The sequence below is a fragment of the Oryctolagus cuniculus genome, chromosome 2 (genome assembly GCF_051225735.1).
Source record: "Oryctolagus cuniculus isolate XC-2025 breed Fujian yellow rabbit chromosome 2, ASM5122573v1, whole genome shotgun sequence".
Classification (NCBI taxonomy): Eukaryota; Metazoa; Chordata; class Mammalia; order Lagomorpha; family Leporidae; genus Oryctolagus; species Oryctolagus cuniculus.
In genome coordinates this window covers 20548126-20570027 of record NC_142868.1, presented here as the reverse complement: position 1 = coordinate 20570027, position 21902 = coordinate 20548126, and the positions used below count along the sequence as shown (strand labels likewise).

Below are 21902 nucleotides of genomic sequence, written 5' to 3'. Positions count from 1 at the left end.
GGTAGGGAATTACCCTTCATTTTTGGTAACACTGTCTCTGAGAATTTCAAAAAATTCTCATAACTATATATAACTTTAAGATTAGAAACAAGAGCTGGCTTGCAACAACTAGCGCAGACACTGACAGTTCTAGGACTGAAAGTCTGAAGCCAATGTTCAGAAAACTGTCACTGCAGAAAGAGGAAGCAGAGACCACCCAGTGATGGCCACAACACGCTTAACTGCAGACCCCAAGGAAACAAACACAAGGAAGCACACATGAAGTCCAGGAACAACCTTGATGGACAGAGCAGAGCTACTGGGGACACAGGCCTCTGCTCTTACTGGGCACACAGGAAACACGACAGGCAATGCAATGAGGGAGGAGGACTACTCCTGGCATCCTCTGAGTGACAACCTGAACAGGGGCTGACTTTTATACAACCTCTGAATACACAAACCAGTGTTCACAATGATGAAAGATTCAGTCAGTCGGTCCGAAACCTAGGCTGCCCATCACAATCACTAGGAAGCCTGGTGAAAATGTGTTACTTCCAGTTTTGTCTCTGATTTTGCGTAGGTTTCGTCTGGGACTCAGGAATCCACATTTTTAGTAAGCACCCGAGGGATGACTAATTAGGAACTACTGAACTAAGCTGAGTACGGGATAATTTCAGTGTTTATTACTGAAACACTGTATATCATTAACTAAAATCAGTGGGAAGTCTTATCAGAATATTTATTTAAGCAGAATATCCATTCCTCAAGTAGGTCAGAAAACAGAATTATTTACTATACCTGATAATCCAGCATGGCAAAGCTTGGGAAAAACTGACAAATTCGGGATTCAAAAAAATAGGGGAAAATCCAGAAAATGGGTAGTTCTTTGTCATCTAGTGGAACACAAAAATGGGGAAATAAAATTAGAACATCAACTTGACATTAAAGAAAAAACAAAAATTATAATTGGAAAGCAGACAGCTATAACAGGAAAATTTCTGGTATCAGAAACTGCAATTGTTCAATACACCTACATCTCATACAAAAATAATGTCTACCAGAGTGCCGCTGACAAGCTGACCTTTACGAAAGGTGAACAGAAAGAGTAGCCTACGTCTACACGTAGCTATAGACAATACGTAAAAGTTATCCTGGGGCCGGCGCCCTGGCGTAACAGATAAAGCCACCGCCTGCAATGCCGGCACCCCATACAGGCACTGGTTCGAGTCCTGGCTGCTCTTCTTCCGATCCAGCTCTCTGCTATGGCCAGGGAAAGCAGCAGAGGATGGCCCACGTCCTTGGGCCCTTGCACCCGTGTTGGAGACCCAGAAGAAGCTCCTGGCTTCGGATCAGTCCAGCTCAGGCTGTTGCGGCCATCTGAGGAGAGAACTAGCGAATGGAAGACCTCTCTCTTTCCCTCTGTCTCTCTCTCCGCCTCTGTAACCCTGTCTTTCATAACATAAATAAATAAATCTTTTTTTTTTTAAAGTAATCCTTATATGTTTATTACCATAGCCCATATAAAGTCAAAGATATTAACAAAAAAGTGGAAAACAGGAAGAGTATTACTGTGAAGCAAAAGCGGTCAGGGTGTCACGGACGAAGGCTGGACTGTACAGCAGAGGCCTGGGGTCCACATCCCAGCTCTGCCTAGATTCACTGTGTAGGATTTCACATGAATCAATCCTTGCTGAATCACTGAAGATTCTTAGTCAATCTTATCAAAATTAGTTCACAAGATGCAGGGACATAACTATTATTTAGAGAGCAATAGAGGCCAAGTTAAGTACTATGCTAAATTCCTTCTGTACTCTGTCTCCTTACAATAACCCCTAGAGTCAGATACTAATAATCCCACGTTATAGATGGCGAATCTGAATCGCAACTCATCAGGTTCACGGAGCTCAGAAGTGGCAGAATGGGAATTCAAGTCCATAAAACTCTTTATTGCTTCCCCGATAACTCCGACTTTATCCACTGATTAGTGGACGTAAGAACAGCCAATAAGTGAGACACTTAACAATATGAGTCCCCTTGTAGATTTTGTTTGCATTCTGTTCCCAAGGTGCACTATTTATGTAGCACAATTAAGCAGAAGCTGGATCACACGTGCCTGATACAATATATCAACTCGGAAGCTGGAAACTATCTAAAAAAAAAAAAAATGAGTGTAACAACTAATTAGATCATTAAATAAAACACTCTGAAGTCCTAAGCCACTTTAAACTGAATAATAACTGCCAGCTATTAACCCTCCTCGAGGGCCGGGGAGTCTGTGTGACACTAGCAGTCACTGTTAGCCTCTGGGACTTCCAACCTCCACACGCAGCGCCTGGCAAAGTCTGGAGCTCTGGGTTGGGTGGCCTCTTAAGAGTCCTGGGAAAAACTGCAGGAACACGGGAAGTACGGTCCCTGGGACAGAGATGCCTGCCTTGTTCATTAATATATCTGCAGTATCTAACAGTGCCTGGCACGTGCCTGCCTTGTTTACTAATCTATCCGCAGTATCTAACAGTGCCTGGCACCTATCAGCCACTCAGTAAATATTTACTGAATGAACGCAAGCAGTTCACTGGTATTCTTCATAATGTCTCACTATCCCCTCCAAAAAACAAATATTTTACCTTCAGCCCATTTTTACAATGCATGATTAGGATAATACAAAGTGTATCATGGTAATGAAGTTTGCCACATCATCAACGAGTCTGTTTTTGAAACAGAAGAAACCAGGACATGTACATTCTATCAGTGCTGTGATTCACTGAACTCAGCCAATATTTGACAGGAAGTAGATACACAGATACATGTTTAGTTTGCAGTAAGTAATAAATTACACACCTTGGCTTTGACCTTCTTTCCACATAGCAATTAACTTCTTGAATGTAACAGCCAGAGGTTCAACCAAGCCACCAAAAGGAGGATCTGTCACCATGATGACTCCCTCTCCTTTATCTTCCTGTAAAAACGCTCTGCATACTTCAAGGGCAGCCTAGAACAAACCAAAATCCGTTTCTACATCAGGCCTGGAGGAAGGCACCCACTCTGGAGAATACCTTAGATTCCTCAGACCCAGTTTCACTCTTGGCCCTGGCGACTTTCCCAAGTCCTCCTGCCACCACAGGGTCCCTCTGCAACAGCTAAAGCCTCTTTTAGCCTCCGTAAGATTTTATCTTTGGGTTCCTTGATAAGCGGGCTTTTAAAATTGCAAATGCAAACACCATCACTATCAGAGGGCCACACATGTCAACCGGTTAAATTAAAAACTAAATTTAGTAACCTAAAAGGGAGAAACTCATTATCCATGAAAAACTATCTAAAACATTAAATTCAACAAACAGAACAAACAGAAACCTGAGGACACCGAGAGGAGTAAGACATATTTTCTTCCATCTGTTTCACCCACCACTGTGAATTCAGCTGAGTAACAGCCACAAATTGCCAGTTAAACATGGACGTGCTTTTGAGTGTCAAGTAAGTGACAGGCATATTTGAACATGCACAGCAAGTAAATACGGGAAAGTTCACAGATGACAAAACTTATCCAGTCCATTGCTATTAACAACATTTTCCCAACAGGCTGGTTTCAGTGTTTTAGTAATTACAAAGCTAACATTAACAAGGATTTTTATCATCTTTTACTTTGAGTGAGTCAGTCTACTGACTTGGGAAGAGTTTTCAAGTACTCATCTATAAAAGGGAATCAACACAGTGTACAAAATGGCACAAGATTTTTAAAGTTTAATAGCATTTTAAACTTTAATAAGCCTGTATGTACTTTATAATAAAATATACATTATTCTACTACTAAATCAATTTAGAAGACCCAACTGAAGAGAGAAAAAAATGACAACATCCCAATTCTTTCCCTCGGAGCGTCTTTATTAACTTCCCACTGGACTCCTACTGCAGAGGATGGTGTGTCAAGAAGGTTAATCATTTTTCAAGTGTTCCTGGCACTTTCTTAACCTGCTTACATTAGCAAGGACTTAAAGCACAGATGACAATATTGAAAACTTTCAAACTCCTTAGAAATAAAAGTATAAAAAAAGAAAAACGACAAGTTAAGGATGCCTGAATCCCGAGCCTAGTGTAAAATGTATTAAAGCAGGGCATGAGAAAGGCCGAGAAGCTAAGATGCCCACTTCTCACAGCAGGGTGCTGAGTCTGACTTCCTGCTCCAGGTCCTGATTCCAGCTTCCTGCTAACGTGGACCCTGGGAGCCTGCAGCTATGGCTCAAGCAGTTGAGTCCCTGCCGTCCACGTAGGAGACCCGAACTGAGTTCCCAGGTCCCAGCTTCAGTGGAGCCACAGCCTGGCCATTGCAGGCATTTGGGGACTAAACCAGTGGGTGGGGGAGGTCTGTCTGTAGCACTTTCTGCCTTTCAAATAAGCAACCTAAAAAACATTTGCTTATAAGAGCATTATACTTGACCTTAGCCAAAAGGCTGAGAAGCCTTAAATATGCATTATTTCCAGGTAAGAAACATGGTATAATGGACTGCCACAAGTTGCCAAGGGTGCTAATGCTGACTGCCCGTGGGAAACAGGTGCTTGCATGTACTTGTTGACAGTAACTCGACTCGTTCCTTCACCACCGTTTTCACGATAAAACAGCTTGGCATTTTAACTGACCATCCTCTGTACATACATAAACCCCGCTTTACCATCAGGCATATGACATTCATTTACTACCCTGAAGACTGCATGATTTTCTATGAGAAAATCCCACTCAAGGAACACCTGCTTTCTAACCCAGGGATCTGTACAGTGCATAGGCACTGAGACAGTCTCACATCCTCCAGAGTGCCCTTGACAGCCTCAGAGGCACCCAGTAGACACTGAAATACTTAGTGACTGAGCAGTACACAGTAAATCCCTCCTAAACACTTGAGTCAGGGAGTAGGGCAGACAGTGCAATCATTAGAACAATAGTCTACTGTAGATTATCTCCACAGCTGCAGTGCTAGAAGCTGCTGCTAAAATACAGTCAGGAAAGCCTAAGCTGAAAGGCTGATTTCCCCTGGAAAAGATACGGTGGAGCCATTTATTCTACCCTCAGAAAGTTAATTCCATAAACTTTCAATAATAAGTTACAAAGCCGGCATTGTGGCACAGTGGGTTAAGCTGCCACCTACAATGATTTGGGTCCCGGATGCTCCACTTCTGATTCAGCTCCCTGCTAATGCACCTGGGAAAGCAGTCTATGGTGACCCAAGTACTTGTGCACCTGCCACCCATGTGAGAGACCTAGATGGAGTTCTCTCTGCCTCTGCTTCTCTGTAGCTCTGCCTTTCAAATAAATAAATAAAAATCTAAAAACAAACAAACAAAAAAGCAGCCCCAACTCCCTCACCTACTACTGCCAGTAAAGTAGTGATACAGACCCTACTACTTCCTGACCCTCCCCTGAGCTCAAGGCCTGGCTCTTCCAGCCTGGACACTCCCCCTGCATATCCCACCAGCTTCACAAACTCAGTCTTTCCAAACTCCCCTGCCCTCTGTTTTAAAGACTAAAATTCAAACCCAGGCCACACCACCAAGTCAGCAGTGGCTTCTTCCCCAAGGACACTTAACACATTTCCTTGTTTCTATCTGTGCAATGCCTGCACAACCCACTTCTCTTTTTCTCGCTGCCTCCAGCCTAGCTGAGAAGTCCCTCAAGATGCACTGCCAAGTTTCACCTCCCTGCTCTCCTTGAATTCATCTCATCTGTTCTCAAGTCGAGGGATCTTAACCACATAAAGACCCACAGGAAACAGGGAGACGCTGGAATTCTACCTGCTGTTTATTTCAATGCTTGGTTTTAATAGCTATCACACTACGTCATACATATCCCAACACTAGACTGATTTAAATGGCAGGAATGCTATGATTATACTAAATCAGGAGGCTCATTTTTCAATCCCAACCAACAATTTAGCATTTGTTTTCACTTCCTGAATGCTTACTTAGTCTTGCTTGGCTTTATTCTATCATTAGCAAATAAATATATAGTGAAGCACGGTTCACAATTTTTAAAACTGTATATATGCACATATCTATGGGTATGCTTCACGTTGTGTTGTTGATAATTTCAAAACATTTTTGGGGGCTGGCGCTGTGGCACAGTAGGTAAAGCTGCTGCCTGTGGTGCAGGCATCGCATATGGGCTGGTTTGAGTCCTGGCTGCTCCACTTCCAATCCAGCTCTCTGCTATGGCCTGGGAAAGCAGTAGAAGATGGCCCAAGTCCTTGGGCCCCTGAACCCATGTGGGAGACCCAGAAGAAGCTCCTGGCTCCTGGCTTCAGATCAGCCCAGCTCCGCCATTGCAGCCATTTGGGGAGTGAACCAGTGCATGGAAGACCTCCCCCCCCCACCCCTCTCTCCCTCTATATTTCTCTCTCTGCCTCTGCCACTCTGTAACTGACTTTCAAATAAATAAATAAATCTTTAAAAAATTTTTTTTTGGTCGGCGCCGTGGCTCAATAGGCTAATCCTCCACCTGCGGCGCCGGCACCCCAAGTTCTAGTCCCAGTCGGGGTGCCGGATTCTGTCCAGCAGCCATTGGAGGGTGAACCAACGGTAAAGGAAGACCTTTCTCTCTGTCTCGCTCTCTCACTGTCCACTTTGCCTGTCAAAAAAATAAATAAATAAAAATAAAAAATAAAAAAAAATTTTTTTTGACCAACCTCCTATCAGGTGTGATTACTTGGCTTGGTTATATATTGCATTTTGTAAAAGGACTGATAAAGAATTCAACTTAGGAGTAGGAATACAAATATCAGATCTGCTACATTTTTAATTCTCAGTAACATTATTAACATCAAATTTAAATAATTTTAATGGCCAGTGCCGCAGCTCACTAGGCTGATCCTCCACCTGCAGCGCCAGCACACCGGGTTCTAGTCCTGGTTGGGGCGTCAGTTCTAGTCCCGGTTACTCCTCTTCCAGTCCAGCTCTCTACTGTGGCCCAGGAGTGCAGTGGAGGATGCTTGGGCCCTGTACCCTCATGGGAGACCAGGAAGAAGCACCTGGCTCCTAGCTTCGGATTGGCGCAGAGCACCAGCTGTAGCGGCCATTTGGGGAGTGAACCAACAGAAAAGGAAGACCTTTCTCTCTGTCTCTCTCTCTCTCTCACTGTCTAACTCTGCCTGTCAAAAAAAAAATAATAATTTTAACAATCGTTTAATTCTGCTGTTTTTAAAGGTACTTTAATAAAAGTCTTAATTTTTGGAGCGGTTTTGGGTTCACAAAGATTTGCCATAGGCCCCCCCACCCTGCTCACACACATGCACTTAATATAATATGGGAAACCTCCAAGAGGAGACATGACCTTGTTGGAAGATGAGAGAGAGTTGGAGGAACGGACTTGGAACAGAGCTCTGAAAGATGAGTAGAAGTTGGTATGGATGGCAAATAGAAACAGCCAGAGAGAAGAAGCATGGGCAAAGGCCCCACGATGGCAAGGCATCCGGCAGGTTGGACAGGAGAGCTACGTGCCCTGAGCACAAACAGCAAAGAGGAGAAGAGGGAGAGGACAGGCTGGAAACAGGCAGCAAGCGTCAGACCACAACAGTCCCACGGGCCTGGTGAGAATGTGGCCTGTTCCAAAGGCAGCAAAAATTCATGGAATGGGAATAAAACAGTCACTTCCACCTGCTCAGTAAACATTCAGTGAATGAACAAAAACAAACACCAATAAATGGTAGAAAAACACAAAGGAGATACTTGTTTGCTAAAACAACTGAAGAAAGAGATAATGGTCATAATTCTTACCTTTCCATCAAAGAAATGATGATTAAACATGTTATAATGACAAAAGCTGTCTTCCAAATAGAACTGTGAATACCTGTAAAATAATTCATTTCTGCAGTCACTTGTCCAGTCACAGATATACAGTAAATAACTACACTCTGAGCTGAAATTTAAAGCTATGGAATCACATCTTTAACCAAATAAACTTAATCACTCTTTAGTTTTCTGAAATAAAGAATATTTCCCAAAATTTTCAGGGAATGTGTAATAGTGAATAAATAATGAACTTAAATTATTTCTCCAATCTTGATAAACCAGTGGTAAAACTATATTCACATATAAAATACATGTATTACTTACATTATGCAATGTAAGCTTGCAATGGGTTAGCAATTAAAATATATCTTTCATGGTTAATAATTTTAAGGAAAAAACTAAATCAACATTCTTGCCTAACAGCTGTTAATTATTTTCTTCTGTAGTAAACATAAAAAGAAGTATTTAATACAAAGCTTTTCTTGTTTGATGCAAATTAAATAAAATATGCCTCCTAGTATAAAAAGAAAAAAATTGGTATTTCATATGTATTAAATTTGTGCCAGAAAGAGGAATATTTGTTTACAAAACTTCTTTAAAATACCAACAGTGAAACAAAGTACAAACTTTGGATATTAGCATTTTTATAAATTTTTGCTAATTTCTTAGGCAAAACTCATATAGCACATTATCGTTTAAATCTGCATTTATTTGATTGCTACAAGACTATTTCTTAACTATTTTTGTGCTTCCCATCTGCATATTTTCCTCATTTATGTATATGGGTATTTCTTAACTATTTTTGTGCTTCCCATCTGCATATTTTCCTCATTTATGTATATGGGTCTTAATGACTTTCTTGCAGGTTTCTGGGTTTTTCATGTATTTCAGTAGGATTTGAACTTGGATTACTTCACTATGAAAACTCCACATATTAATCACACCACCATTCTTGGAAATTCATAACCTGGTGGAAGAGTGGGAAAAACAAAACCAGGAACACGTCTTTACATATACGACAGCTGCTCACCATTCTCAGTATAGTATCTGTTAATATCACTTAAGAACTGTTTAACACATCTGCTGATCTTATAAAACATAAATTTGCACTGAAGGAATAAATAAAAAGTTTGGATAACTAAAAATGTGTAAACTATATATTGTAATCTAATGAACTTCCCAGAAACTGTGGGGGCAATGTCAATTATTATGAATAAGTAAATATGTCTTCTTGGTTAACTAAATTTCAATGACCTGATTTTTAACAAAAGCACATCAATGCTATTGCATCCATGGGTGAACTATCACTTGAGGGTTCTCCTCTCTCCTCTATTGCTTGATGAATGCAAATAAAGGAAAACAAAATTCTTTTTTAACACAACAATCAGTTTTAAAAATTAAAAGAGAAATTGTGATTTACATAAATTTCAGCACATCACACCTGTCCAACAAAATATTCTAGGCAGCCTGTGTGCAGAGCCAGAGAGCAAACAAAGCCAAGATTTCAGTTCTGAATTTTCATCAACTACAAACAAGGGAGCAAAATTATTCATATTTTTAAATTATGAAAAGTCACTCAACACTGCCCTCTTAAAATGAAATTGTCCGCAAAGAATTATTCTCTCCATTGAATAAAGCAAACAAAACCAATCAGAAATGCATGCACTTGAAAACTGCTCAAAAGGACATCCATTTAATTTGGTCATTCATTCTCTTTAAATGAGAGCCAGTTACTGAGTTTGAAACATGCCCTGCACACAAGAAATGTAATCAAGAGCTGAATAAAATTAGTTCATAAAATAAACCTAAGAAATTCACTTTTTGATATAACTTTATTAGGATAATAGTTTGCCAGATAGTTTCACATCTTTATGCTAATTTCGGAGCACACAGAAATCCCTCTTAGCAAATGTTAACTTCATATCTTAACCCCCCGAGAAGGAAATTTACAGCACGTCTACGTGAAACACTGAGTTGATGCAGTTCTGTAGCCTCCAGAAGACTTTTCTAGGGCAGTGAGATACCACAGTCAAGCTCCAGAATAACGATTCACTGCCATTCTCCACCACACAGGAATCTGCTCCTGATATAACTGTGGTGTTTGCAAGAAAATCTGAACCAACCAGTACCCCATCAGACTGTAAATACAGGCTACAGCCTGAGCTCTCATTCTGTTAACTAATGCATTTCAATAAACCAGCTCTCTCTTAATACCTAACGTTGACCCTCCACAGAACTCAGCAACAGCTGATGAAAAAACTGAGGCACAATCTCTCAAAAAGAACACCACCAACTTTTGTTTGCAATGAATGCAGAGAAGTTCAAATATATGTAAAAGGAAAAGAAATATCAATATATTACATAAATTATGAATTTATAAACAATTTATTACAAATTTTAAATTTATGTAATAAACAGAGAAGTTCATATGTGTATGTATATATATAAAGAAAATAAGTATCACTATATTCCATGAATTATAAAATAACTTTATCCACATTCTCTACCTTTATCAGCGGACTATATCTAAGAAGGGTAAAGATAAGGCATGGCATTAAAGGTGAAATAGTGAAGGGGCTATATTAACCTTTAAACTTAGAAGTAAATCAGACAAGATGTAAAAAGTTCTAATGATTGGTTAGAAACAATGTAAACATACTTAACACTACTAAACTGGACAATTTTAAATGGTTAAAATGCTAAATGTCCTCTGTACTCCAGCACAATTTTCTTAAAAAGTAAATCAGGACAATGGCAATAAACACTACATACTGAAATTAAGGAATTTCACTTATAATAGCACTAGTAAGAACAAAACATCTAGAAATAAATTTAACAAAAGAAGTATAGGACTGGTACATTAAAACTATAAAATACTGTTTTAAGAAATTAAGAAAAACCTAAATAAATGGAAAGACAGCCCATGTTCACAGACCAGAAAAATTAATAAAGATGGCAACATTACCCAAATTCATCTCCAAATTCAATGTAATCACTGTAAAGAATCCAGCTGGCTTTTTTATACAATAGAAAAACTGATCCTAAAATTTACAAAATTCAAGAAACCCAGAATAGGCAAAACAATATTGAAAAAGACAAAGCTGAAACACTCATACTTTTCAACTTCAAAATTCACAATAAAGCAACAGTAATCAAGACTGTGTGGAACTGACATCAGGATAGACATGGATCGATGGAATAGAACTGAGAATCCAGAAATAAATGCATACTTCTAAAGTCATTTCATTTCTAATAAGATACCACAATAGTTCAATGGGAAAATAATTTTGTCTATAAATGGTGATGGGGCAACTGAATATACTTATGTAAAAGAATGAAGTGGGACCCCTACAAGAGAGAAAAGGCCACACGAGGAGACAGCAAGAAGGCAGCCAAAGGGCACGTGGGAATTAACTTCTTGAGCAACTGTCAAGGAGACAGAAATCAAATTCACTGAAACTTTAATCTTGGATTTCCAGCCTCCAGAACTATGAGGGAATAAATTTCTGTTATTTAAGTTTTTAATATTTTGTTACCCAAGATATCTGATAACATATGTTCACATAAAACTTAAACACAAATAGTTATAGCAGCGTTAGTCATAACAGTCACAAAGTAGAAGCAACCCAAATGTTCATCAACTGATGGATTGTGGGGAGCAGCCCGGACTGGACTGAGTTACTGGAATTAAGAGTTATTCTATGCATCTGCTCTCCCACAATATGGCGCTGGGAGAGAAGTAAACAGCTTCCGCACAGCTGCCTCCAGTTCAACCAATAAACTGTAGGACTTGCTACTGATTGGAGGAGAGCAGCGTACTCGGCGTGTGGGCAGCCGAGTTGGGATTGGCGGAGGAGGACTATAAAGGAGGAGAGAGACGGCATGCACCAGGAACATCTAAGGGGAACATCTAGCTGAAGGGACAGTAGCCAACCCGGGAGGAACCAGCAGCAAACCCGGGGAGGGCCGAGCAGACGAAGGAACAGCGCAGGGTCCTGTGTCGTTCCCCCACGAAGAGGGGGAGCGACATAATGGTGCCGTGACTCGGATAGGAAACCCAGGACGGATATGAAACTTAGGAGGGAGGAAACGGGAGGAAGTGGAAAATATCAGAGAGAGACTAGCAAACAGCCTAGGGAAAAGCGGGACGAAAAAGGTGCCGGAAGAAGCTATTGAAAGCCTAGGCATAGACTCGGATACGGACTACGGGGGGAAGCTGGGAGAAATCTCTAAGGTCGAAAGCGAAAGTGAAAGCTAGAACAAACAGACTCGGATGCGGACTGTGGGGAGAGGCCAGGAGAAATGAGGGAGGAATATTGTTGGAGGAAAGCTTGGGGAAACATACCGGGTAGAGAAAAATGTTAGGGAAATTGAAGCCGCGGGGGGCAGGCCAAGGCGGAAACGAAAGCCACTTTGGGATTCTCAAGTTAGCCCGGGAATGGGGGGCGAAAAGTAGAAACCAGAAGCTGAAACGTAAGCCAGATTGGGATCCGTCTGATTAGCCCGGGGAGCAAAGGACGGGAAGCCAAACCGTGGGGCAGAGACGTATGCTGGGTTGAATTCGCCAGGCTAGCCCGGGGAACTTGGATTGAATGCTAGTGGCGGACACGTAAGCTACGCTGTGTGACTCACGGAGGCTGCCGCGCGCAGACAGAGCGTGCGGGGTTCAAGTACATAGGGAACGCGGGGCTAGCGCGGAGACCGCGGAGTGTGCGCGCAAAGCCGAGCCGCGCAGAGCCGCGAAGCCGCGCAGATGAGAGAGGCGCGGGCTGAAACGGCTCAGAGCCGGAAAGCTGCCGAGAAGCAGCCTCGGGGCGGGCGCAGCCGGGAAGCCACGGGGATAAGAGAAATAGAAGTTTAGAAGTAAAGTGAGAGAAATAGGAATGCTGGAAGATAGAAGTAAAATGGGAGAAATAGGAATGCCCGGAGATAGAGAAATAGAGAAATAGAAAGGCCTCCCCTCAACATGGCAATGAGAAAGCTTGGATTCGGTCTGCCTGATTAAGTGAGGCGATGAGCACCTGCAGCGGCTAGCAGCTTATGCGCCGCAGGTCACCGAAGACAGGCACGAATTAACATCAGTAAGGCCTCCCCACAATACAACAATTAGGAGGCTTGGATTCGGTCTGCCTGATTAAGGCGGTAAGCACCAGCAAGCAGCTCGACCAGAGTATGAGCTGCAGGTCACCGAAGATAGGCACGAACCAACACTAATAAGTCTCCCCCACAATACGGCAATGAGAAAGCTTGGATTCGGTCTGCCTGATTAAGGCGGTAAGCACCAGCAGGTGGCTCGACCAGAGTATGAGCCGCAGGTCACCGAACACAGGCACGCATCAGCGCCTAAAAACCTCCTCACAACATGGCGAAGAGAGGACCCGGATTCGGTTTGCCTGATTGATAGGATTTGTAAGAACCTGTGGCAACTCTAGCAAGTAGAGCAGAGTGTGTGCCGCGGGACACCGAAGACAGGCGCGTATCAACGCCAAAAAAAAATAAAAAGAAAGGGGGATCTGTGGGGAGCAGCCCGGACTGGACTGAGTTACTGGAATTAAGACTTATTTTATGCATCTGCTCTCCCACAATATGGCGCTGGGAGAGAAGTAAACAGCTTCCGCACAGCTGCCTCCAGTTCAACCAATAAACTGTAGGACTTGCTACTGATTGGAGGAGAGCAGCGTACTCGGCGTGTGGGCAGCCGAGTTGGGATTGGCGGAGGAGGACTATAAAGGAGGAGAGAGACGGCATGCACCAGGAACATCTAAGGGGAACATCTAGCTGAAGGGACAGTAGCCAACCCGGGAGGAACCAGCAGCAAACCCGGGGAGGGCCGAGCAGACGAAGGAACAGCGCAGGGTCCTGTGTCGTTCCCCCACGAAGAGGGGGAGCGACAATGGATGAATAAACAAAATGCAGGGGCCGGCGCTGTGACGTAGCGGGTAAAGCCGCCACCTGCACTTGCAGCATCCCTTATGGGCGCCGGTTCGAGTGCCGGCTGCTCCACTTCCTATCCAGTTCTCTGCTATGGCCTGGAAAAGTAGTAGAAGATGGCCCAAGTGCTTGGGCCCCCGCACCTGCGTGGGAGACCCAGAGGAAGCTCCTGACTCCTGGCTTCGTGTCAGCGCAGCTTCGGCCGTTGCAGTCAATTGGGGAGTAAACCAGTGGATGGAAGCTCTCTCTCTCTCTCTCTGCCTCTCCTTCTCTCTCTGTGTAACTCTGCCTTTCAAGTAAAATAAATCTTTAAAAAAAATGTATATTACTCAACCAACCAAACAAAAGAATACAAATACATGCTACAATACAGATAAACCTTGAAAACATTCTGAGAGAAATCAGACACAAAGACCACATATTACATGATTAGACTTTTATGAAATATCCAAATTAGGCAAACATATGAAGAAAGAAAGCAGACTGATGTTTACCAAAGGCTAGGGATAGGAGAGATGGGGAGAGATTGTTCACTGAGAGAAGGTTTGTTTCAAAGGTCATAAAAATGTTCTGGAATTACACAGTGACGATGGAAGTAAAACCTTGTGGATATACTAAAACCATTATTTTATGCATGTGAAGTACATTTCAATTTTTACAAAAGAAATATGCTTGAAATACAACAAGAGGGAAAAAAGACTATATATTATGAATTTACTTTTTCCAGTGTTATATGCATAAAAAGGTTTTTAAAAAATCCAGAATGCTTTGAGTGGCAAAATTAAAGATCATTTTTCCTTAAAATAAAAAAAAAGTAAACCAAGGATGCCTGTGACTTGAACAAATTCTGCGAGAAGCCGCACTATGATTTTTCCAAATTTCCTTCTGCATACATCAGTCCAGAACAACCAGCCTGAAGACAACTTGTCTTTAATGAAATCAGAATCATTCCATGACTTCTGATGTAACTTCAAACAACTATACCATCAGAAAGATAACACTGTACCATTCTTACTGACATAAGTGAAAGTGCCAGAGGCAGGAATCTGAGTGTTGCCGACAGCTGCATATTTCAGTGTAATTCAGTTAGGGCATCTGACTTTCTGTTTCTCTAGCACTTACATTCCATTTTCTTCAGCCAAACACCTTTTTTCTACCCCATGTGGCTTCTCAGTGGCTGGTCAGACCACAGTAATTGCTCTGGAATGGGTACGTGACCCCCACCAAACTAATCAGAGTACTCTACAGAGTACGGCCCAGCGCCAGCCATTGCTGCCATCTGGGGAGTGAACCAATGGATGGAGGACCTTTCTCTCTGTCTCTCCCTCACTGTCTGTAACTCTACCTCTCAAATAAGTAAATAAGATCTTTAAAAGAAAATTATCTGAAGAGAAAATCAGACAGAAAGATCCCATATTATACAAATCTATTTACACAGCATATTCAGAACATGGAAATCCATGGGGATAGAAGCAGTTGCCAGGGAGTGTGAATACAGGGTCTCCTTTCAGTGTGATGGAAACATTAGAAGTAGGACAGTCAACAGCAGTGAGTACACACCAAAGCCCACTGGAATACGCACTTTAATATGGTGAATGTTACGTGAATTGTATCCACTTCATTAAAGAACTGGAATTTTAAAGAAGTCAGTACTTGGGTTTTCAATCTGCCAAGGATCCCTCATGACAAGTGGATGTTAGTAAAGTATGCTGGTCGGTTAACATGGGATGAGTGATTAAGAAGGAATGAGAAAGTATAGGTAATTCCCGAGAATCCTAGAGGCATATATTAAGCAATGTCAAGTAGACTTAGAAAACCAAAGAAAAATAAATTATAAAAGCTATTCTTTCTGGGGCTGGTGTTGTGGCGTAATGGGTAAATCCACTGTCTGTGTCGCCAGCATCCCATGTGGTTGGTCGTTAGTGTCCCAGCTGCTCCACTTCTGATCCAGTTCCCTGCTAATGACCTGGGAAAGCAGTGGAGGATGCCCTAAGTGTCTGGGCCCCTGCACCCACGTGGGAGACTCAGATGAAGTTCTTGGCTCCTGGCTTCAGCCTGGCCCGGCACTGGCTATTGCACACATCTAGGGAGTGTGAACCAGCAGATGGAAGATTTCTCTCACTGTCTCTCCTCTTTCTGTAACTCTGATTATCAAATAAATAAGTCTTTGAAAAAAAAAGCTATGGGTTTTAATATAACATTTTAAAATGATCTGACTTTAAGTTGTTTTTTATTTTTATTTTTTTGACAGGCAGAGTGGACAGTGAGAGAGAGACAGAGAGCAGAGAGAAAGGTCTTCCTTTGCCGTTGGTTTACCAGATGGCATGCTGCAGCCGGCACACTGCGCTGATCTGAAGCCAGGAGCCAGGTGCTTCTCCCGGTCCCCCAAGCGGGTGCAGGGCCCAAGTACTCGGGCCATCCTCCACTGCACTCCCTGGCCACAGCAGAGAGCTGGCCTGGAAGAGGGGCAACTGGGACAGAATCTGGCACCCCGACCGAGACTAGAACCTGGTGTGCCGGCGCCGCAGGCAGAGGATTAGCCTATCGAGCCATGGCGCCGGCCTTAAGTTTATTTTTATTTATTTGAAAGGCAGAGAAACAGTGAGACAGAGAAAAAGAAATACAGCATGAGAGATCTCACATCAGTTGGTTGTCTGCCTAAATACCCACTATAGCTAGGGCAGGGCCTGGTCGAAACCAGGAGCCAGAAACTCCATGTGGGTCTCCCTCGTCAATGGAAGGGGCCCAAATGCTTGAGACATCATCTGCCGCCATTCAGGTGAGCATTCCCAGGAAACTGCCAGTAGCAGAGGCTGAACTCAACCCCAGGTGCTCTGACATGGGATGCAGGCATCCCACGGTGCAGCTTAACCCACTCTGCCACAACTCTCACCCCTGTCTACACTGTTTGGGGGGAAAAGCATATTTAATTTCAGAGATATTCTCCAACAAATATTGGAACACTGTCCAAATAGACTCTATCAGAGCTAAATAAAAAGAAACACAAGCCTGGGGTGAGGGCTGTAGAACAGGTTAAGATATCACTGAGGCCGGCGCCGCAGCTCACTAGGCTAATCCTCCGCCTTGCGGCGCCGGCACACCAGGTTCTAGTCCCGGTCGGGGCGCCGGATTCTGTCCCGGTTGCCCCTCTTCCAGTCCAGCTCTCTGCTGTGGCCCGGGAGTGCAGTGGAGGATGGCCCAAGTACTTGGGCCCTGCACCCCATGGGAGACCAGGAGAAGCACCTGGCTCCTGCCATCGGATCAGCGCGGTGCGCCGGCCGCAGTGCACCGGCCGCGGCAGCCATTGGAGGGTGAACCAACGGCAAAGGAAGACCTTTCTCTCTGTCTCTCTCTCTCACTGTCCACTCTGCCTGTCAAAAAAAAAAAAAAGATATCACTGAGATACTCATGTCCCACATCAGAGAATCCCATCTCTGCTTCTGATCCAGCTTCCTGCTAATGCATCCTGGGAGACAGCAGATGATGGCGCAAGTGCTTGGGCCCCTGCCACCCACATGGGAGAATAGGATGGGGTTCCAGGCTCCTGGCTTCACCCTGGCCAACCCTGGCTGTTGTGGGCATTCCAGGGATGAATCAGTGAATAGAAAATCCATCTCCCTCAATCTCTCTATCTCTTCTCCTTTCTCTCTCCCCATATTGCTCTGCCTTTCAAGTACAAGAAAAAATTAAATAAAACAGGGCTGGCACTGTGGCGTACCACTGTGGTGTAGCAGGTAAAGCCTGCGGTGCCAGCATCCCCTTTGGGCACCGGTTCGAGATCTGGCTGCTCCATTTCTGATCCAGCTCTCTGCTATGGCCTGGGAAAGCAGCAGCAGATGGCCCAAGTCCTTGGACCCCTGCATCCGCATGGGAAGACCAAGAGGAAGCTCCTGGCTTCTGGCTTCTGGCTTCAGATTGGCTTTGGATGCAGCCAACTGGGGAGAGAACCAATGGATAGAAGACCACTCTCTCTCTCTGCCTCTCCTTCTCTCTCTGTGTAACTCTGACTTTCAAACAAATAAATAAATCTTTAAAAAATAAATAAAACTTGGAGCTGGCATTGTGGCATAGCAGGTTAAATTTCCAGCTGTGATGCTGGCATCCCATATGGCTGCTGGTTGGAGACCCAACTGCTCCACTTCCCATCCTGCTCCCTGCTAATGTGCCTGGGAAAGCAGCAGAAGATGCCCAAGTGCTTGGCTCCATGCATCCACATGGGAGACCCGGAAGAAGCTCCCAGCTCCTGGCTTTGGCCTGGCCCAGCCCCGCCATTGCAGCCATCTGGGGAGTGAACCCTCAGATGGGAGATATCTTTCTTTATCTCTCTGTAACTCTGCCTTTCAAATAAAAGAAAATTAAAAACAAGAAAAAATAAATAAAATTAAACATTATAAAAAGAAACACAATCCTGATTCCTTCAGTGCATTCAAAAACATGTGAAAGACGCTAAGAATACAGTGTCCTCTAAACTCACCATGAACTCTTGGAATTCAACTACAAAATCTAGGAAGAGTATTGCAAAGATACAGAATTATGGAGACAGCAGAAGGACAAGTTCACCATCGCATTAGAAATCAAAGCTCTGTGTCTCCTAAATTCCCACCAGATGGGAGATGCAAGACTGTTCCTCGCTCCTCTCACCCACGTTTGTTCCAGCTCAGCAGGTGCAGCTCACTCTGAGCCTCTCCCAGAAAGCACATCCATTTGCTAGTCCGCCGCCCTGGGACCTGTCTATTCCCCAGTTAACACTGCTTTCACTTCAGGTTATGTCCAGTGAAAGACAATACGCACATCGTCTGTAAAACAGATCCGAAGAAACACCTTAGCACACTTCAAAGATCTGATGATGAAACAAAGCCTCAGAAATCTAATGAAATAGGAGTGAGTTCAGGATTATCTTTGAACATGAGTACATGAGAAGAAACTTCATTTCGTAGCAATGAATCTCTAAGTTATAAGCCAGAGACAACTAGATATATTCAGAGATAAAAATCTAGAAAGTACTCTAGCAAGACGGGAAATTGGTTGGAATACAGATGACATGCTGCATTTAGAAGACTAAAAAGGTGCCTCATAATCCACGACTACTTGTAAAAGATAATAACAGCACTGTTAACAGATTATAAACCATGAGATTCAAGAGAAAAATACTAAAAAGAAACCACAGACAATAAAGGAGAATTACCACCTTTTGTAAACATACCGAAAATCTATATCCAATAAAAGGCTTTTAATGTTGGACTTCTTGTCACCTGATGCTGTCAACCTGATCAGTTCATGTAACCTAAAGCAATTAGTGAAAGAAAATTTAATAAGAAATTATAAATGTCATAGACATCAAGTAAACAAACAACAAAACTCACTGATGTTCTGATATTCGATAAAATACTGAAGAGAATTTAGCAGGTATAACAAAAGTCTCAGCTCTGCAAGTATTTTTTAAAGGGCAGAACTTACCATAAACAGAAGTCTAAAATTACAAACAATTTAGAAATAAGATCAGAAAGAATTTGCTATGACGCATCAGAAGGAAATCTATAGCGAATTCTTTCAAACAGACCAAATTGTAACTCTTTAAGGGCCATTCTTTAAGAGAATGCTCCCAGCTTCATGTTGCACCCCACACATACCTACTCAATAGAATTGTCTTACAGTTTATTGACAATGAGAGAATTAAAAAACAAGCAAGGGGCCGGCGCTGTGGCGTAGCGGGTAAAGCCGCCACCTGCAGTGCCGGCATCCCATATGGGCGCCAGTTCAAGTGACAGCTGCTCCTCTTCTGATCCAGCTCTCTGCTATGGCCTGGGAAAGCAGTGGAAGATGACCCAAGTCCTTGGGCCCCTGAACTCATGTGGGAGACCCAGAAGAAGCTCCTGACTCCCGGCTTCAGATTGGCTCAGTTCCGGCCATTGCAGTCACCTGGGGAGTGAACCAGCGGATGGAAGACCTCTCTCTCTCTGTCTCTGCCTCCCTGTAACTCTACCTTTCAAATATATAAATAAATCTTAAACAAAACAAAACAAAACAAGTGTGTACATACCTTGGTGTTCCAACACACAGTACTCTCCTGAATCCAAGGGTAGAAAGTAGGTCCACCAAGAACTGACAGCTTCTATCAGCAAACAGATACTGGGCATTTGTCTTCTTGTTTTCCAGTGGGTAAAGGAGCTGACTAGGCCTTTTTAACTGGGAGACAGAAATATCACCCAGCACCTCATGCTCACGATGCTTCTCCCAGTCACCTGGTAACAGCAACTGCTGACATCTTTGACAAAACTTTCTCTGAGTCAAGGGCAGCTCAATAAACTTCAAGTACCTGAAGACACAGTAACATACAGAATAATTATTGTAAGTTTACTTTAAAGACAATGCCCGTTTACTATTTTTAGCATCCCAAACGTGTTCTGATTTCCTAAAGAATGCTGCATAAAGAAGCAAAGGAAAGAAAAAGCTGTGGAATGTTGGCTAGAATTCATGTCTGGCTGCATGCCAACAAAGTGGAAAAGAATCAGCAATTTCTTAAGAATTGAGATGCCCTAATTTAGGCACTGAATGAAGATCAATATCATTTAAAATGTGAATATATTACTCACACAACTTAGTAGTAATGGCGACTACTAGCACATTTAAATTTACTGATGAACGCATGTGTTCCAACTTTGGAGCGTTAAACTGCCTGGCTCAGTTGACAGTCACTTTAAAATGAGAAATTAAGATCATTCTTCACTTTCCTACGGCATACTTAGCAAGAAAAATGACCTCCTAAAAGAAAAGATGTTCCTTTAAGGATCCTAGCAGTACTGACTATAAGCTCACCCCAGTTGGCAAGACAATATTCAAAGCCTTAAAAAAGACTATTTTCTTTTTCCATTTTATTAGAGATTATTGTAGAGAAAAAAGTAATCATGCTCAGTATGTTTTAAAAACTGCAGATGTGGGGGGCAGACACTGTAGCGCAGCAGGTTAAAGCCCCAGCCTTCAGCACCGGCATCCCATATGGGCAGTGATTCGAGCCCCAGTTGCTCCACTTCTGATCCAGCTCCTTGCTAATGTACCTGGGAAAGCAGCGGAGGATGGCCCAAGTCCTTGGGCTCCTGCACCCATGTGGGAAACCCGGAGGAAGCTCCTGGCTCCTGGCTTCAGGCTGGCTAAGCTCTGGCCATTATGGTCATTTGGGAGTGAACCAGCGGATGGAAGACCCCTTTCTCTCTGCCTCTACTTCTCTCTGTAAATCTTTCAAATAAATTAATCTTAAGAAAAAAAACTGTTAATTTTGAATATCTGATACCAGTGATGAAATCTGAGTAAGACCACCGAAGGTCAGAAATACCTCAATTCAGGCATGTTAAATAATGCACGGAAGGACTCTTACAGTTGGAGAAGAGTCACACGGTCTAACAAGAACTGTACTGTAAAAGTTGAGTGTCACACGAAATCCAAGTGAGTATTAAACCTTCCTATCAAAGCACAGTTTCATTTCAGAGCACCCAAGGCAATGATGAACAGACACTCTGAACAGCTACAGCGAGAAACAAGCTATCATGCCAGAGATTTAAATGGATTCTATTTCTCTGATAACTGTCCTTTGGGCAGACTTATCAACGCCTGGAAAGAAAAAGGAGAGAAAGGATGTTAGAATAAACTTCTTAGTAACTCAAAGTAAAAATGTCAGCAGAGGAAAGGCCCTCTAAGACGTGAAATGCAAGGGGAAGAACCAAGAGACGCCTTGGGGAACAGACCTCACTGCACTTCCTGCTACCACCTTTCCTCGCCAAGTGCTACGTGCTGAAGATTTCCACATCCGCCCGTGACACAGTCACAGAGACCAAGTTCACCAGCCTGGCCCTCACAGCATTTACTTTTTATTTTAAAGTACTTTATTAACGGGCAGCACTGTAGTGCAGTGGTCCTGCACTGCAGCGTCCCATTTGGACAGCCGGTTCAAGTCCCGCCTGCTCCACTTCCAATCCAGCTCCCTGTTAATATCCTAGGAAAGCAGTAGAAGATGGTCCAGGTCCTTGGGCCCCTGCACCTACATGGGAAACCCAGAAGAAGCTCCTGGTTCCTGGCTTCGGATCAGCCCAGCTCCGGCCATTGCAGCCATTTGAGGAACAAGCCAGTGGATAGAAGACTTCTCTGTCTCTACCTCTCTCTGCACTCTTTCAAATAAACAAAATAAATCTTTTTAAAAACTACTTCATTAATCATAAAATGATAGAACA

General features: G+C 43.1%; 1 protein-coding gene across 10 annotated transcripts in view; it reads right to left on the bottom strand.

The window, feature by feature from the left end:
• ZCCHC4 (zinc finger CCHC-type containing 4) overlaps positions 1 to 21902 on the bottom strand; it is a 61408-nt gene that overhangs the window by 21504 nt on the left and 18002 nt on the right. For 8 of the 10 annotated variants that reach the window (XR_001795666.4, XR_011386205.2, XM_089327023.1 and 5 more), the window contains exons 4-8: positions 19721 to 19996; positions 18884 to 18964; positions 7735 to 7807; positions 2818 to 2968; positions 778 to 872 (exon numbers count right to left, since the gene is read on the bottom strand). Coding sequence is in view for 8 of the 10 variants with exons in the window: in XM_089327023.1 (XP_089183149.1) it covers positions 778 to 872; positions 2818 to 2968; positions 7735 to 7807; positions 18884 to 18964; positions 19721 to 19996 (676 nt within the window). In the remaining 2 variants the exon portion in view is untranslated. The remainder of the gene's footprint in view (positions 1 to 777; positions 873 to 2817; positions 2969 to 7734; positions 7808 to 18883; positions 18965 to 19720; positions 19997 to 21902) is intronic. The other 2 variants (XM_089327025.1, XM_089327026.1) reach the window with 1 other exon arrangement.